The 18,175-nt window shown below is 42.0% G+C and overlaps 1 protein-coding gene across 4 annotated transcripts in view; it reads left to right on the forward strand.

Moving 5' to 3' along the window:
* LOC144941816 (thrombospondin type-1 domain-containing protein 7A-like) overlaps nucleotides 1-18,175 on the forward strand; it is a 233,921-nt gene that overhangs the window by 154,978 nt on the left and 60,768 nt on the right. For all 4 annotated transcript variants that reach the window (XR_013639273.1, XM_078868309.1, XM_078868287.1 and 1 more), the window contains 3 exons: nucleotides 6,470-6,733; nucleotides 8,782-8,960; nucleotides 16,807-16,943. Coding sequence is in view for 3 of the 4 variants with exons in the window: in XM_078868309.1 (XP_078724435.1) it covers nucleotides 6,470-6,733; nucleotides 8,782-8,960; nucleotides 16,807-16,943 (580 nt within the window). In the remaining variant the exon portion in view is untranslated. The remainder of the gene's footprint in view (nucleotides 1-6,469; nucleotides 6,734-8,781; nucleotides 8,961-16,806; nucleotides 16,944-18,175) is intronic.

An 18,175-nucleotide genomic window follows, 5' to 3' on the forward strand; every position in this document is an offset into this window, starting at 1 on the left:
AGTAGCCACAGCCATAACGAGAACAATACTGGAAGTGATGTGCTGGGTGTGTAAATACATTCCAGGCCCCTGTCCAAATAGATGGGCCTGGATGAAATTGAGCCCTGCTTGGAAATTCCTCCTCTTCATCTAAACAACGTTTTGATTCCCAGTATATATATATTTTTTCTTCTAGATGTTTTCCAAACATTCAGTTGGAAAAACAAATGCATAATATAAATGGAGAAATCAGCGGTATAACTTATAATATCCACTGGAAATGAGCTACAGAAGATCTTCGAATAATTTAATCAGGAAGGCTGCAAAGATGGACTCAATGTACACATGAGTAAAGCAAAAGTCACGTGCTAAACAAGTTCTCGACACAATTGGATTTATCTGTCGAGGGAACGCAACTGCAATACCCATTCGAATATGAATACCGAGAACAGCTATTGAAGTTAGAACGAGATCATGTTGATGAAATAGAGGTGAACGAGAGTGAGTTCCAGTGCTTTTGGAAAACTTAACTTGATAGTGAAAAGCAACATACCTGTTTGCCTACATGAGACAGTTTGACCTGCTATGAATTATGGATCAGAAACATGGATATTGACACTTTTTCCAACAAAAGCTGAAAAGTGCACAAAGAACCATGATGCACAGATGCACGCTTCAAATGCTTTTGAGAGACAGAGAGAAACGTAGATTAGAGAACGCACACACACAGACAGGTTCGAGACAAAATGAAAACTGTAAAGGAAAGTGAACGTTCGTGGGCACGACTCGTTACTAGAAGGGACAATGTCCGAAGCGATTAAAGCGGCTTTTGTATTATTCTTTGGTTCTTTCGGTAAAGTCACGTATAAAGATAAAATAATAAATTAAATTAAATACTAGCATACGACGTTTCGATTGCAACACAAGCAATCATCATCAGGTATAAATTATTTAATTTATACCTGATGTATGCTAGTATTTAATTTAATTTATTATTTTATCTTTATACGTGACTTTACCGAAAGAACCAAAGAATCATTCCTGCAGTCACGAAAGCTCCAAATTAGGCTTTTGTATTGTTTGTTAATTTCTGACCCGCCCCTTACTGGACATCTGTAAAAACGAGCTTCATAGCTCATCAGATTCTTCCCGTCTAAATCAAGATTCTGAGGTGCTAGGTAGATTGTTACATCGCAGGGCCATGAGAGATAGCGACGGCTTGTGGAGGCCTTCATCCAGCAGCGAATTGATCGTGGCAGATGATGCACCTGTGAAGTTGATCTTAAAATACGAATACTTCATCACCATTGGAACCTCATTTGCCAGAAGAAAAAAAATTATATTTGGTTTTTTACCCTTTTATCTGGCAACAAAACTGACACCTTTTTTGCTGTCTCGGGTGTGGACCAATCAACTTCAAGGACAGTGCATACATTTTCAGAGTTATGTTTTTTGTTTGCATTATGACTGCAGGTATTGTGGTCTATGAAAACATGACTCCTTGTAAAAAAAGGTGTCAGTTTTGTTACCAGATAAAAGGGTAAAAAACCAATTATAATACTTCATCAGTTTATAAAATAAACTTAATTGCCTTTGTCTTGTAGCCCGACCAGCAGATCACCTATACACGCTTGCTTAATGGTGTACAGAAAATGACCCATGCGTTTTACAAGCGTGCCCCTGAGCCACATAGATCCGCGCGCGTATTTTGCAGACCAGATGTGAAAGCATTTTATACCTCGAAGCTGTTTCCAAAAGTGTGTGTGTATGTTTACGCGATACATTCAAACAAACAGTACATTAATGTCTGATTTAGTTAATTTCAAAATACTGTACACAGATATCTTATGAGGAGTGGTGTGGTGTTTAGCAAACTGCTATAAACCTAACGATCTGAGGTCAATTGCTGGCCATGACTAACTTCAGTGGTGAGCGATATCTGACCAGGTCCTGGGGAGGGGTCCCTTTCAACTAATCCACAGGGTATAACATTTATTTCACGTGAGGTCAGGCAAGGACGTGCATGCCTGTCTATTAGTACGATTGTGTCACACCGGTGTGGTGAAATATGGTGAAACATTCCCCATGACAGACCTTAATCCAGCAGTGGATGAGCAAAGGGATGTCAATTATTATCATTCACTGTCATTTATTTCGATCGAATAAATAGCACTCGGCTATAAATATGTATTTCTCGAGGTTGGGATCTGTATTTTATGAACAGCATGCGCATTATTAATTCATCGGTGGGGGTCTCTAAATGTTGCTAATTTTTCACGAAGGAGAAATAAACAGTTATTCATGGCCTTGTTTCCTCTAAGCTCTCTCAAAACTAACATAAACCTATAGAGGGTAATGGAGCACATTCGCATCTGCTCGCTTTTTGGACGTATATGATCATGGCTAATGTGACTCCAGCATCTGTTCCTCCAGAGCACTCTCTGGGGCTGTGCTGCCCTGATGTAATCACAATTTTAAGGCATCTGCTCTTAGTTTAGTGCAACCCGTGGGGGTGCGTGTTACCACACTCTATATTAGTATGGCATACAGCGCAGTGCATGCACATACACCAGCCAGCACATTTTCCACTTCCTGAGCAGTGCTCGTTACGGAACGCCCGCGTTTGCCCGGCTGGTATACTAAAAAAAATTAGTGCCGGAGATTAAATTGCAGCATTCACCGCATTACCATTGACCGGCAATGCAATTCCCTCCCCCAAAAAAACTCAAGAACTGCTCGATGCAGTGGTTGAGCCTTTTTGGTGTTTGGATTTGCTTTGTTACGTGTTGTTTGTTTGCATAACTTTAGCAATGTTTCTAAACATTTATATTCATATTCTTAGGTTTTTTCGGTAAAGTCACGTAGGTAAAACATCAAAATTTATAAAAATAAAATAAAACAAAAATCACGACTTGTGTTGCCTCCTAAACGTCGTGATTTTTGTTTTATTTTATTTTTATTAATTTTGATGTTTTACCTACGTGACTTTACCGAAAAAACCTAAGAATATGAATCCTTGCAGTCACGAAAGCTTCAAATCTAGAATTTCTAAAAATTGTCATGGGTTTTTAAGCAGCCATTTGCATGAAGCAAAAATACAATTGCATTATTATTACTAATGAGAGGATACAATACTTTGTTACATGCCAGTTTTTTAAATAATATCTAATCACATTATGTAACAACCTTTGAAATTTACAGTGAACTCTTCACATGGCTTGATAATAGTAATACTTTACAGATATATTGATGGATCAACTTATGGGGGTTGTTTGACCATACTTCACCAAGCTGGGCAATGTGAGTTGGTGAACAGGGGGCCCAAGACAGGTTGAGATAACACATTCCTGCGGAGGGAGCTGGTAGGAACGTTGGGTTGCTCAGTCAATGGCCAGGGTCAACGGCGGCGTGGTGTATTCCGCAAATATGCCCGACTGTGAGGGCAGGCACAAGCCGGCGTGAGTAGGTTAAACGTTGAGTTTTATAAGGGCACCACGGGGTGACCAGCCCCTCCCCTCTCCACCCAGCCCCACCCCTCCCACCCAGCCCCACCCTCCCCACGCAGCCCCTCCCCACCCAGCCCCTCCCCACCCTCCCCTCACCACCCAGCCCCACCCTCCCCACCCTCCCCTCCCCACCCAGCCCCTCCCTGCACGACGGACACAATAATCCCCTGTGGGTTGGTGTAACCAGGAGGTTCCTACCAGTATTAGTTGCCAGTGGTGTCAGCCATGGCCAGGAATAAAACGCAGGTCGCCAGGATCAGAGCATTTTGTACTAAATACTGCGCGACCACCAACTGCTCCTCATATCGCTTTGTTTGATAAAATACTGTACATTCAGGATATGGGACATTGATTTTATAACTTAACTATTGTAGAGGTTCCGTTGAATAATGTATGTCTATTTGAGCAGCTTGGCATGATGACACGCATGCACATCATTTTTAAATGAGTCTAATCTAATGAGATAATTCAAATCAATTGACATTGCCATGCCAACGTGAAAACTAAAACTCCCGTCTGATTGATGTTAACGGGCCTAGAAAGTTCAGTGCTGGTTTTTGCTATATTTGTAATATATGCTGTATAATAGGTAACATTGATTCAATGTTTTAATACATTTTATTTATAATGTTGTACATTAACCTACAAGGATCAATTATTTAATGCAAATTACATTTCTATACAAAGTCTATGTGTAATATACCAACAGGAAAATATAACAAACAAGATAAAGAGTTTAAATACGGAATAAAACAAGACTGCATTCATGAGACAAAAGACATTAAATTCTTTATTCCAATTGTGACCATAAATATTAACAACTCATCTTGAGTTTCCATGAGTTGGGAGTGAACAATCATAAAACTACTAAGCATAAATTAGGATGTATTGTCTTAAGACAATTATCAAAGTCATTTCGATGTCATCTCTTTGACATTGCTCTCAGGTTGATAAAACAAGTACCATCCATATTGGATTACCGACCCTTACAGAGGAATGAGGCATTTCCACCACGACTTCAGGACCGTCAATACATGAGGCATGCTCCCCCATGTCTATTTACAGTGGGAGAGATTACTTTATTTTAGACTTGACTCAATTATTTTCGAGTGTCAGTGGATAACTCCAAGGCGAAACGGTGTATTTAAACCTTAATGCACCTATCTTATTTCAAGTATGAAATCATTCTGACGTTGATATTGCTCTTGTTGTTATTGTGCCACGTTCTAATGGGACTTAAGATTTCGTACATTGTTGTTACAATGCTGCCGAGGTGTAATGGTTAGCACACTCGACTTGCAATACAGAGGTCACTGGTTCAGCCTGCTGGCACATCAGTTGAAATAACCGACACATTCCTGAAATCCACTCAATTCCGCCTTAGTCCACTCAACAGTCTAAGTCGGTATACCACCATTAATCATCGGCAGGCCACGTGTGGTGGGGTAAAGTGTGGCTACTCCCACCTCTTCTGCCTGGCTAGCGTGGAAGAGTAGGCCAAAATACCCTCGAGGGGTTCTGTAGAGCTCCCTGTCTTGAAGGCTATGTCGTCAGCAGCATGAACAAGCAACTGCAGGGCTGCACCTTTATCCCTTTTATATGGTCATCAATTACCCGTCACGATATACGTTGAGTGTTGTTCTTTATTGTATTGTTTTATTTGACCCACGTCTCGCTTGAAAGAGAGACGGTCGCAATGGACTCTGACCTGGTTACAGAGCACACTGATGAATGCATTTACTTTCTTGTGATCAAATACTTTGAGATGTACGTTTTCATATATTACTGATAAAAATATGCAACCTCACCAGAAATGAAAGTCCTACAGTATCACATGCATAAGATATATCACAGAAATAAAACTCATTTTGGAAATGACATGAGATTATAAAACATGCCGTTCTCCTTTAGCATGTGCATATTTTTGGTTGATGAATGCGTAAATTAACTTTTTGCATCAATATTTTACTTTCCTACAGTGGTGTTGCACTGTTATAGTGTTTGGTAGGTTTACATGCAATATACTGTAGTTCTTATGATTCTGTTTGGAAAGTATTTCTTGCTTGTCCTAAACACAATCACAGTGGTTTCCTACTCAAACAACGATGTCTCTTATTTACAGTCCTTAGCTAGTGGTGGAAATTCCACATTTCTATGGTGGGGTTGAGTCAATCATTTGGACATCTGCTGTAGAATTTACACAAAGTAGGAATTCATTTTATCACCCCCAGAAGAGTGACGTGCTTTAGTTGACTTCTGAAAGGAATTTAAATTCGCAACCTTTCAACGATCACGTTTTAGAAAGATTGAAAAAAAATACTGTTATGACAACCATTACATAACAGGGACTGCGAAGTATGGTTAAGAATTTAAGGAACAAAAATCTATAAGAATATTTTTACAGTGTGACTCTAAGTAAAACAACAACACACGCATGTGTCTATGCATGTATGTACGAATAACTAAGTTATCTCAAAGTTAATGAACTTTAGTGCTGGGTAATTAGTCCATAAGGCTGATGAATCCAATAAAAACTGTAATCGACTATTCGCGTGGTCGGTTACTCTGGTTCCTGTAAAAAGAAAAGGCAGCCACCCCACATCCTGCCTCCCGACGGCAGACAAGCCATGAACGGCGTGACAATGGGCTGATGGATGTGGATGCTGTCACCATGCCCCGTCCATCACCTCCCATCCAGCAGCACAAGTGGGAACACAAAAGAGACTTTTCTCTCAACTACGTTTGTGTCATCCGACTGGTTGAGGAATAAAACTAATACTTGGTAGGGCAATCGTTAGTTGAGTAAAGAAAGAGGAAGCGATTACTTGATTAATTTGGAAAGCCTAGCTCGAATACAAATATAAATACTAGAATATATGGCAGTTTCCATACATTTATGTGTGCTTTAAAAAACGCGATCCTGTATTTGCGCCACGCATATTGTGCGATGCCACTGCGTTGCCATCTCTTTCCCCTTCCTGAAGGCAAGAGCCGCCGCGTGGACAAGTGCAAGGACCTGGAGCTGTACCCCCAGGTGGACACGCAGACCTGCCCCTGCCGGGAGTACTCGGCCCGTCCCGTGGGGCCCTGGTCCGACTGCCTGCTGCCCGAGGGAAGGGGCCGAAGCCGGGGACCCGCCAGCCCCCCCAGGGAGACGGGCGACTGTGGCCAAGGCACACGCTATCGAGCCCTGGCGTGCTACGACCAGCAAGGCCGGCTGGTGGAGGGCGGCAATTGTGCTTCTCCTGGTGAGAAGAGCGGCCACTGGCGCTGGCAACAAAAACAGCGTCACCACCTTTGACTACATTTGCACCAGCCACCAACATTTCCCAGTGCGAGAAATCGTATTCATTAATAGCAGGCCAACGCCAATTCGACCTGCACCTCCAACCAAAAACACTACAGCTAGCACCACTGTCACCAGCACCAGAACCCCCACAACAACAATCGCCATCACAAGCACCTGCACCGCCACCTGCACCAGCACCAATATCACCAACAGTAACACCGACAGCATACTAGGACTAACCGCACTACTACCAAGAGCAGTCCCAGAAAACCAACCACCAACAATAAAATAACAAGCACCACCAACAGCCACCAATAACAACACCACCACCACAATTGTATTCCTCCTTAAAGTGCGTTTGATTGATGTTGAACAGAAAAATCATATAACTGAGCATTCATGGTCTCAGCTCTGATTTATTTGAGCCACAAATGACTAAAATCTTTTACCGACTAATAACAATCATTTAAAACAATAAAACAGAAGCAACAATGTCTGAAACAAGAAAAAAGTTTAATTGTTAAATAAAGAAAACATTATTGAGATTAATGTGTAAAATGCATCTAAACAGATAGCCTTCCAAAATGTAAAAGTCTTCAAATATAACTTTAAAAGGTACTCGTGGCTCCCAGGGTTGCTTGCTTGCGTGTGTGCATGCACTGCTCATGGCCAACCGGTCCTGAGACTCCCCTAGGTTGACTCAGCCTCAAATGAGGACCTGGGGTGGTGTTCAAACACCACCACTGGGCAGACAAGGGCGGTCAGGTGTGGTACTGGCCACCCACTCCCTCGTGTTACCGTGCCAGCCTTTATAGGTGATCGCGAACAGCACTTGCCCAAACATCCCATGTAAGCTATACGGGGGATCTTTGTCTCTTGTATGTCATTCCTTGCCATCATTATTTTGCCATGCTCTTTGAGACGCCTCCCAATTGCCATCACGACACTGACACTGTGGCAGCTGCAGCAGTGGCAGCAGCACTGCTTCCACTGAGGAAACAGGACTGTGGCACGAAGAGGCAACTGTCACCATGATTTCTTTCGCTAAAAAAATACACAGCATATTTTACCTGGAGACCTGGCAGAGGCATAAATATGCAAAGTAGATCAATTGCGGGTGTCCGCATATTGTTAGAAGGCATTCATCACGACCTTCTTGCTTATTGTGTGGAGAATGGCCGTGTGCCACTTTGTTTTAGAACGTTTGCCTTTTTACAGCTCTACATGGTGTGCCTCATATCAATTGCCTCCTCGTGTTAATACAAGTTTCAGGTTTGATTAAATGTCCTTTTCCTGCTTCGTATTAATTGTTTTTAGTTTTTAGATATGTCAGTGTGCACGTGTTCACACGTGTGTGTGTGGGTGCGTTTGTTAGCGTGTCTTTGTCTTTGGGGAGTGGTGGTGCAGTAGTTTTTACGCATTGCGCTACTCACCTTGGCCACCCGAGTTCGAATCCCACTCAAAACCAATAACAGTGGCATATATGACTGGCGCGAAGCTTTCCCTAGGTCGACTCAGCCGTAAAATTAGTACCTGGTGCAGTGTGTAAACATCAGCCACTGGGCAGACTCACCCACCCCCTGGTGTGCTGTGTTGACCTTCACATACAGTAGGTGCTCACTAACAGCACTGTTAGAGGCTATGTTCATGCGAGTCAACAGCACTTGCCCAAGCAGTCTGGTAAAGGATATATGGAGGATCCTTGTATTTGTTCGTATGCTTGTTGGCATGTCTGGTTATGTTCGCGTATGTGAGTGTATGTATGCATGTTGTGTCCATGGGGAGCGGGAGTACAGTGGTTTGTGCACTCCGCTATGAATCTAGCAACTTGTGTTCAATTCCCAGTCACGGGAGACAAAGGCAGCCAGGCGTGGTACTGGTCACAACCACCCTCAGAGGCACTGTGCTGAGCTTAACAGGTGCTCACTCACAGCACGTTTCCCAGTCGTCTGCAAAATACTCCACCGGGGAATACTTGTCTTTGTTCGTGTCCGTCCCATCTCTCAGTTCACCAGGAGGAGTCGTGTGTGGTGGCCTGCCCGTCAGACTGCCGATTGAGTGAGTGGTCTGGGTGGTCGCCCTGCAGCAAGTCATGTGGCTCAGGTGTCAAGGTGCGTTCCAAGTGGCTACGGGAGAAGCCCTTCAATGGCGGGAGGCCCTGCCCAAAGCTGGATCACACAAACCAGGTAAGGTGCAAGTCAGCGCGGCACATACTACGGACATAGGCTTGAAGGAACAATCAAACCCCATTACGATGACTTTATCGTAGGCTTGAAGAAACAATCAAACCCCATTACGATGACTTTATCGAAATATTAAAATGGACCAACGCCCCGTCTATTTGTTGCCACATAAAACCCAGCTTCCTTTCCTGTTGCTATTATTCATTTACTTTCACATCTATTTGTAGTGTTTCACACATTCTTGTTCAATCCACTGAATTTTTTGCAAAGAGTATTCTACGCTTAAACTTAAGGATTAGACAAGGATGGTACTTGAATCACAATCACCCAATTGATTATAAATGCAATGGCCAGGTGAATTATACCTTGATGGTAGTAATAGGCTGATGCACTCGTGGCATGCTAATAACCTGTATTTTTAATTAGTACACTTCACTGCCATGTACATTAGAGGAGTTGAAAATTGACTTTCTTTCTAATTTAATTATGGAAATGTTTTAAAATAATTGCATTACATTCTTTCCCATTATTTGCCAATTTACAATTGTGCCCGACAGTTATTTATGCCAGCTGCATTGATACCAAGTTAATAATATTGATGGCTTTCACAGTAGGTGTGCAATACTCATTATGAACTGGTCTCTACCCGTATCAATTGCAGCATCACACCACCTATGCCCACTTGACGTGGCCTTTGCTCTCCAATCAATTGTCAACTGCCGTCTGCGAACTTCCCCCCGCCCTTCCCACCTTCTCGAGCTGCCGCAGGGCCTCACCACCTACCCTGGGTATTGCCGTAAAATGTTAATTCCTTTCCCCTGGGCGAGAGACGACGTGTGCGCAGTAATCTCTCTCGACGCGCGCAGTCGCCCAGAAAGGCTGCCCGTGCCGCCGGCAAAGTAAAAATGAGTTTCCAGGCTGTGGCCGCCCTGGGTCGTGAGTTATCGCAGCGCTGAGCGGTCCGCGTGGCAAGAGATGTCGACAGAACAGATACCTTCAAAGTACAAAGGGAAGCACTTTATTTGCAATCAATTATTCATTACGGGACGGGGCATAGTTGGCTCGTACCTGCACTTAAGTGTCTGCATTTTCCGACAGTAAAATTGGTTCAACAAACAGACTGATAGAAGAAGGGCTGATCAGAGAGCGCGTCCGAGATAACAAAGCATGTTATTCAGCAGGCTGACAGCTTCATGACATTATTTCTACGACAAAACATAAAATTGTACATTTAAATGTGTCACAATAACGTTGTGGATTTGTGGATACTGCTGAAGTTAATGCTCTTATTTCAATTATGTATTAAAACTGTAATCTGTATGGAAGACATTGATAGAAGGGATTATGGACAACGGTCAAGAGTAATGACCGAGTGCCAGCTAAGGAATAGAATGCATCTGAGAGGACGTCCACTGAGGAGACCGAGCACTGGAATCAGCTTTTGTGAATTTTCCGCACCTCCGTTTATCACGATTGGCTACATACGATGCGAAAGAAGTTCAACATACATACATACATACTGTACATGTTTGCATCGTGGTTTCATGATAGATGCCATCAGTTTGTGGAGGGCTTTATCCAGTGGTGGTTTGAGCATGGATGATGATGGTGAGAATAACAACAACAAAATAAACACATTTTGCATACTTTTCCCCAAATTTATTTTGGAATGGAAAAATCATACAATAAAATAACAACTGTACCCATTAATATTATGATACCAATAGCACAACATCTTATTTTTATGAATTTAAAAGGGATACAGGCCCAAAGCTATGTAAGTTAAACTTATTTCGCACCGTATGGAGCGAAGCATGCTAATCGGATGTGTGGGGAAAGGACAACAAACTAAACACAAAACGCAATGATAAAGAAATGGGTTTTTTATCTAGATTAAAAAGTGTGAAAACTCTTAAATGTTTTTTTTGAGAATTTTGGTTTTTGAAAATAAACAAAAGTAACGTCGTGTGCTTTCACGAGAAGCACACTCAGCGCACACAGTGGTGGTGCCTAGTACAGTTGCGTGATTCAGAAAGTGTGGCCAGCTGATGTAAATGCCATTCAAGGTTGCATCAGAGGTCAGCGGTGCATTTATGTTTTGCTGGAGGCGAGCGTTTGGCTCACCGTGTATCAATCTACGCATTGGTTTTCCGAGCAAGAGTATTACGTCATTTATGAAAAATCTAAAAGGTCTACGACATACAATGGCCATGTAAATATTTTAGGGGATGGGGGGCGGGGAGCACCTGCCCCTCCCCACCCTATCCCATCCCCGGGTGCAAGTGATGGTTCCAGGTAACACTGCATCGGTGTTATTCTAAAATGAGCCCCTGCAGTATGTTATGTATTCTTAAATATATGCAAACACGGTTACTGTGTGCGATGGGGGAGCATTTTTACCTGTACTTGCAAGGGTGATAAAATATGTAATCCCGTGTTTCGATCTTCAAACCCCAAATTGACGGCAATAACAAGGCACCAAGTCTGCATTAACCATACATACTAGTGGTAAAAAAATGCAAATAAATATGCTTTGATAATGTATGCACTGTCATTAAAACTGATTTGCCTGCACCAGAGACAGATTCTCTTATGGCATTGTCTCACCAGCACCAGACTAAAGGCCACCAAAAGGCGAGCAGTGCAAGGACAATGCAAACACCAACGCATGCATAGCTCGAGTCAAGCAGTTAGAGACTTTATTTCCCATCAATATTTTGATACTGGTGAAAGAATCCCATAGCGATGTAATCGCAGTTTTTGTTTATTATTTTTTTGCAACATTTTTTGTTCTTTAAAGTTATTCATTTGTTTGTTTCTGAACATCTGAGTTACTGTTTAGTTTTCACTGTCCGCATGAACCTGAATATTTTTTGCATTCGCCAGAGCCCATCCACGTCGCAGGGCACTTGCTAAATTCTCGGTTCATCCCCCACCTTGCAGTGCACAGTCGTGTAAAATTAGTCTCATTGCTTAGTATTCACCGAACATGCTATTTCCCAACAGGAGTCTCAATTAGCAAATGGCATGTGCTTTATAGACAAGTGTTTAAACATTGCGGTGTACACCCATCAAGATGTGCTCTTGTTGGCCGGGCAAAGGGACCGCTGTTTATGCGTGGCGACGCGTGGCTTACTGCTAAGGTACACAATGCAGGCTGGAAGACACTTCCCATCTGCTTATTTTGCCCCGGAGTGCTGACCTCACACCATCATACTTTTGTTTTATTCTATAAACCGAGGCACACGTGATGAGAACCGCCTCTCTGATGTGAGTATGACCTTCCAAGTAATGTCCGAGAATGGTTATAATGCTGCTGAAAGTACACGTCGACACACACACACGCACGTGGCAGTTTTATTTTCTTCAGGATCGAAAAGCATCGATCTAGCGATATGAAGAATGCATCAAGAGGGGAGAAAATAGCTTTTCAGTAATCAAACGTGTGTTGAAAATCCTGGGACAGGTGTTCCAGGAAACATTCATTGGTCCCAGACCATATCGAACCGCGCTCAGAAATTGAAATGCATCAGGATTAGAGTTGCCGAGCAGGAGTTTAGATCGAATAATGAGAGTTTGTGATAATTGCGCGGCGGTCTAATGCATATATCACTTTCAGCACGCAAATAAAGTGCACATGCCTGGGTTGCGTGCAGTTTTATATTCGAACGAAAGCAGCAGCGCTTACTCAACCTCATACCCTGTAGCTTTCAATATCATTCTTAAACATCCAGTGATAATAATTACATTTTACATGCCCTGAAAAGTGCGGAAAATATTGCTGTTGTCACACTTCTGGTAACATTCCGCAGTTTGAAATGTGCAACGTGTTCACATTTTAGATGAACACGTTGCACAGGTTATGAAAGTCTTGACAGTTCAACATTATAACTTGAATTTACAGTTGGCAAAAGTAAAAAATTCACGTAGATGATGCCACAAGTAATGTGTGCAGTCTTCACAGGTTACAGCAATTCAGGAAAAAACAAACGGTTTTAATTTTTAAACAGTGGCACTATGCACAGTGTTAATTATGAAACTAATTTACATCTGATTAATGTTTCACAATGACACACCACAACCTTAAGCCTTTTTTTTCTGATTCAAAACTAAAATGGCCTCCATCCCACCAGCTTCCTCCCCCACCCATGCCCTGCTTCGCCCCCCACCCCTGTTATTTATTATTTTACTTTTTTTTATTATGCTTGACGACTGAACAAGTCGCACATTTATCTGTCCGTGTTTGGCAGATTCCCCAGTCCCCACACCCATTTTATCCCTGGGTGGAAGCAATGGTGTGCAGTGGTTAACGCACTTGCATCCGACCACCTGAGTTAGATTTTTGTCCATAACTCACATCGATGGTGAGTGACATCTGGATTTGTCCTGACCCACACCAGCTGCCCCCCCCACCCCTCAAACTCTTCACCAACCCACACTGACCAGCATGGTGAAATATGTCCAAATAACCCCAAAGACTTGCACAGTGTGGGGGAAACATTCATCCAGCTTTAGATTGACAAGTTCCCGACTCTGCATCGTGATCATTATAAATATCAGGTAAAGTCACGTAGATAGAAAAAATAATACAAGAACACGACGTTTCGGTCGCAACACAAGCGCCCGTCATCAGGTGAGGATGACGGACTTTACCGAAAGAACCAGAGAGTATTGGAACCTCTTTTGCCAGTAGCAAAATATGATAATTGTTTTTTTACCCATTTATCTGGAAACAAAACTGACACCTTTTTTACAAGGAGTCATGTTTGCATTGACCACAATACCTGCAGTCGGAATGCAAACAAAAAACACGCGCCTTTTGGCGTCATCTGGATCAACACCATGTGAGACTAGGCTCTATGAAAAGCTGTCTCGGGTGTGGACCAATCAATTTCAAGGACAGTGCATGCATCATCAGAGTTGTGTTTTTTGTTTGCATTCCGACTGCAGGTATTGTGGTCAATGCAAACATGACTTCTTGTAAAAAAGGTGTCAGTTTTGTTGCCAGATAAATGGGTAAAAAAACAATTATCAACCAGACAGTATAATATCAGGTAGTGTCATTTTTGAGACTGCCCACTGTGCAACGGCGGTGATTATGAGGGAGGGCACTGCGCCACAAGCTGCTCTGTCCTGCTCGACTCCCCAGGAGATCTTCTCACGAGTCGACTGCCGTGACTCAGAGGCTACCGAATTTCTCAATGCAATCATGACTGTATCTTCATTTTGTTGGACCTTACCTTGTTAGTCTTATACACACGTGGTCACGATATATGCACTGTAATTTTGTGTGTTTCACAATACGGTATCCTTAAGTCTACGCCAAATCGCGCTGTCTTGTTGGGCACAAGTGTGGTATTCACCCGGTGACAATGTCCGTTACAGTTTTGACGTCTTCTGGCCCTGGACACTTTCCCTCTAAGTCGTTACCCGCTTTTCTTATTTATCTTTTCCTTATGTTCTCTGTTATTCTGGACGTGACCTTCAGCAAGCCCAGGTTGGTGACCACATCTGCATGCCACAGTCATGCGCGGAGTGCTAGAAGGCCGCTTTGCTGACCTCTCTGTGTTTTTGTCCACTTCGTTATCTCGCTGCAGGTGGCAAAGCCATCTCTCGTTCTCGCTCGCTCCATTCAAGAGGATAAACTTTTTATCTGACCCGCTCTCATGTTCTCCATAACAAATCTATTCTGTGCGCTTGCTGTTGGGTTTGCAGGAATTATAATTCGTGAGGGAGCTGCCTATTACGTGTGAACATGCTTTATCGGTTTACTGTGAAGACTCTTATTTGTTTATTTATAATTTTATAGTTATGAACATGCACATCACTCATCTATATGTGTTTACACAGCCAAGGCTCCACAATGAGGCATGCATTAAGAAGGTGATATATATGATTATTGTCCATAACGCTTCTATCTAAATCTGCCATTATTATTACTAATTACAGTCGGCTGTGCCGAATTTATTTTACAGCCCCCCTTAGTACTTTAATCTTTTGCTATTAAATAGTGACGGCTGCATGTGTGCGGTTTCAGATTACTCTGCAGATGGTGCAGCGCGAGTGAAATGTTGCTCTGGAATTCCAGCGTTCATTCACAATCAACTTTGCACATTTCAGATTCTTAATGCGTGCCTTAGTGCAAGAGAATGTAAAAAAAACAACACCACCACCAATCCCACGCCTTGCATGTCACACTCTGCATTGGCGCGCTTTGCCACATGTCTCGCATTAGAATGCCCATCTCATCTGTGTCTATGTGTTACAATGACACACACAACACGGTGCGCAATTAACTGAAGATAAACATTTCTTGCCTGTGCGGGCCAGACTCACAATCACAAGTCAACATTCACGTTTGTACATCAGCTTGTTCGTCTTCCGCGTTTACAATGATGTGCATTACTGCACTTTTGCAACAGAATTTGTATTTCCACTTTTATGTATCCCGATTGAGCATTTTTATTTCTTTGGTATTTTTGATAAAATAGCGATAGTAGTGTGTGTGTGTTTTTATTTTCCATTGTATGGCATTTGAAAAGCAGCTCATAAAACATTCTATTTGCATTTTGAGTTTAGGAATCTATTTGATGGCATCAGGAGTTGTTTGATAATATATTGCACATTTAACAGCCATTATGTAATACTGCAGCACTGTAACTGCAGTACATTGTTTATTTTAACAGGTTTGTAAAGCCATTATTTGTCTAGGTTTTAATTGTGCATGTGTTACCATCCTGAAATAATAAGATACCTTTCTGTGCACCCATTGAGGCTTAGGTCTGTCAAGTAATTATAATTTGTTTTTGCATTTTACCTTGAGGCCACCAATTACTAAAATATGAAAATCTGTAAAAGTCTATCGCTTTCCAGTTATATTAGTTTATGATGGATGTAAGGCAATGTCCATGTTGAAAACAAGCCACGTGTTTTTGCACAAACCCAATATAACCCTAGGCGAATCGGTTTGATCTTCTATTAAAGCATAATTGTTGCATAGTTACATAGGTATTAATTAATTTTCCACATAGACCGGAGTCGGCTTATTGTCCGCATATTTTAGGTTGTGAAATAAGTGAAGTTGCTGTTGCTTTGTTGGTGCCCATATCGATTAACAGAGCATAATATTGTAGCGTTTGAATTTTTGTCGTCAATTCATAACCATGTTTTTTTCTGCTGCTCCTCCGAACCTGCCCCTTATAAGCACTTAGTAAGCAGCCATAATTAGGACTCGCAGCTAAATCAACTTTAATGCTCATAAAACACGCAAATAATACGCTAGATTCCCAAAGTTCCCTCTCCAAAGAGATAATAAAATGTGTTTAACACATGACATTAGCCGCACGGCCTTCTGGGAGTGCATCATTTTGCAGCATTGATTCAACACAAGCAAAATTCTGGACCAGTTTTGACGTTCAGTGCCTCATCAGCAATTAGATTTGCTTGAAATAATGCTGGTGAGCTTACATATTTTGTGTTATTTCTTATGCTCATTTGAAAACTCCGAGCGTGGCATTAACATAGTACACTTAACATTCGTGTACACTGCTCTCATAAGTAAAAGTTACGTATGTGATTTTAATGTTATTTCGTGTGATCTGTTCTGAGAACGAATGTCATAAAATGCGATAAATTAAATAATTTTTCCTGTCAAAGCGCTTTCTCACATCCCTAGAACTGGGCACAGAACACTTTGGGGCCAACCTCTACCGGACTGCTCAAGCAAAGCGGCCCCCTTAATCTGCTGGCCGAGGCTTTTGTGGCGTAAATTTCCCCTTCCCGTCGGCCTTGGGTGTCCCTCAGAAGCTTTCCTTTACCCTCCGCGGTGTGTCCCGTGTGCGCCGAGCAGGTGTATGAGGTGGTGCCGTGCCACGTGACTTGCCAGCAGCACGTGTGGGTGGCGGGACCGTGGGGGGCCTGCAATGTGAGCGGCGCGGTGGGAGGGTGCGGGGAATCCAGCGCCGGTGAGCAGGTGCGTCAAGTCAGGTAAGAGCTCGCGTGTGCGCGACAGTGAAGCAGGCGGCACACGTAGCTTTCGGGAACATTGCGATTAGGTTTTTATTGTTGCTGGATTTTTTCCCCTCTTTATTTTTGTTTTCATGGAATTTTCCCGTTCTCTAAAGCCTGGGCAGCTTGCTCAGCTTTGCAAATAATTCCCCAGGCTCTAGTTAAATCACACATATTGGCCACTCGGCAGTGTCATCTGAAAATTTGATGATCAAGTTATGCATTGGCTTGTGATATCCATTTAGACTTTTTTTTTGTCTAGACAACACTTGTTTGCCAGTATTATGTTGCGCTGTTGTGTTAATTTTGCTTATTTTATGGTTGAGATGTTCATCAATATTGGTTATTTATTTTGTGCTACATTTTCTTGTTGCCATCAGACGTGCAGAATATTGATGGCCAGCAGTGGTCAGCTGTTAGAAATGCTGTCACAGTAATACAGCTTGAAAATTAGATTTTGAGCATTAAAAATGTGACATAACATTTCGTCGTATGATACGATGCCCTGGAATGTATTGGCAAGTGAGCTAACATTTTCTCATGACAGCGTTTAAAATTAGTATTTTTTTTTATACAACAAAATACAAAATGATAGCTGTGAAACGAGCACCCTCTCAAATACATCACATTTATCACAGAACGCGGTCACGCTTTTACATTACAGAGCTCTGATTGAATTAGATATTCACAACGAATATCAAAAGCAAATACAGAGAGGTTTAATTTATTTGAAAATGTTGTGCATCTTCTAATTTATGAAGCGAATGCGATTGGTATCGCACAGTCAAGACAGTTGCAGAGTGTTTTTTTATTGAACCTTTGTTTGGTCTTAAAATGTGTTGATAATTCACGTAGAAGGGAAGTAATAAAATAATATTATTTTATTTTATTATTTCCCTTCTACGTGACTTTACCGAAAGAACCAAGATGATGAATCCCTGCAGTCACGAAAGCTTTAAATCGAAATGTGTTGATAAGTGAAGATATGTTTGTAAACGCATTTTTGTTACGTTTTTAAAGAATGCAAAGGGGTTTTGAGGGTGCCCGTCTCACGTTTGGTTGTGGCCCTTACAAATAGACAGTTCTGCACATGTATAATAATAATTCAAATGTATTAATTCTAGATTTGAAGCTTTCGTGACTGCAAGGATTCATATTCTTAGGTTTTTTCGGTAAAGTCACGTAGGTAAAAAATTACAATTAATAAAAGT

This window comes from Lampetra fluviatilis, chromosome 2 (genome assembly GCF_964198595.1).
Source record: "Lampetra fluviatilis chromosome 2, kcLamFluv1.1, whole genome shotgun sequence".
NCBI classification, from domain to species: domain Eukaryota; kingdom Metazoa; phylum Chordata; class Hyperoartia; order Petromyzontiformes; family Petromyzontidae; genus Lampetra; species Lampetra fluviatilis.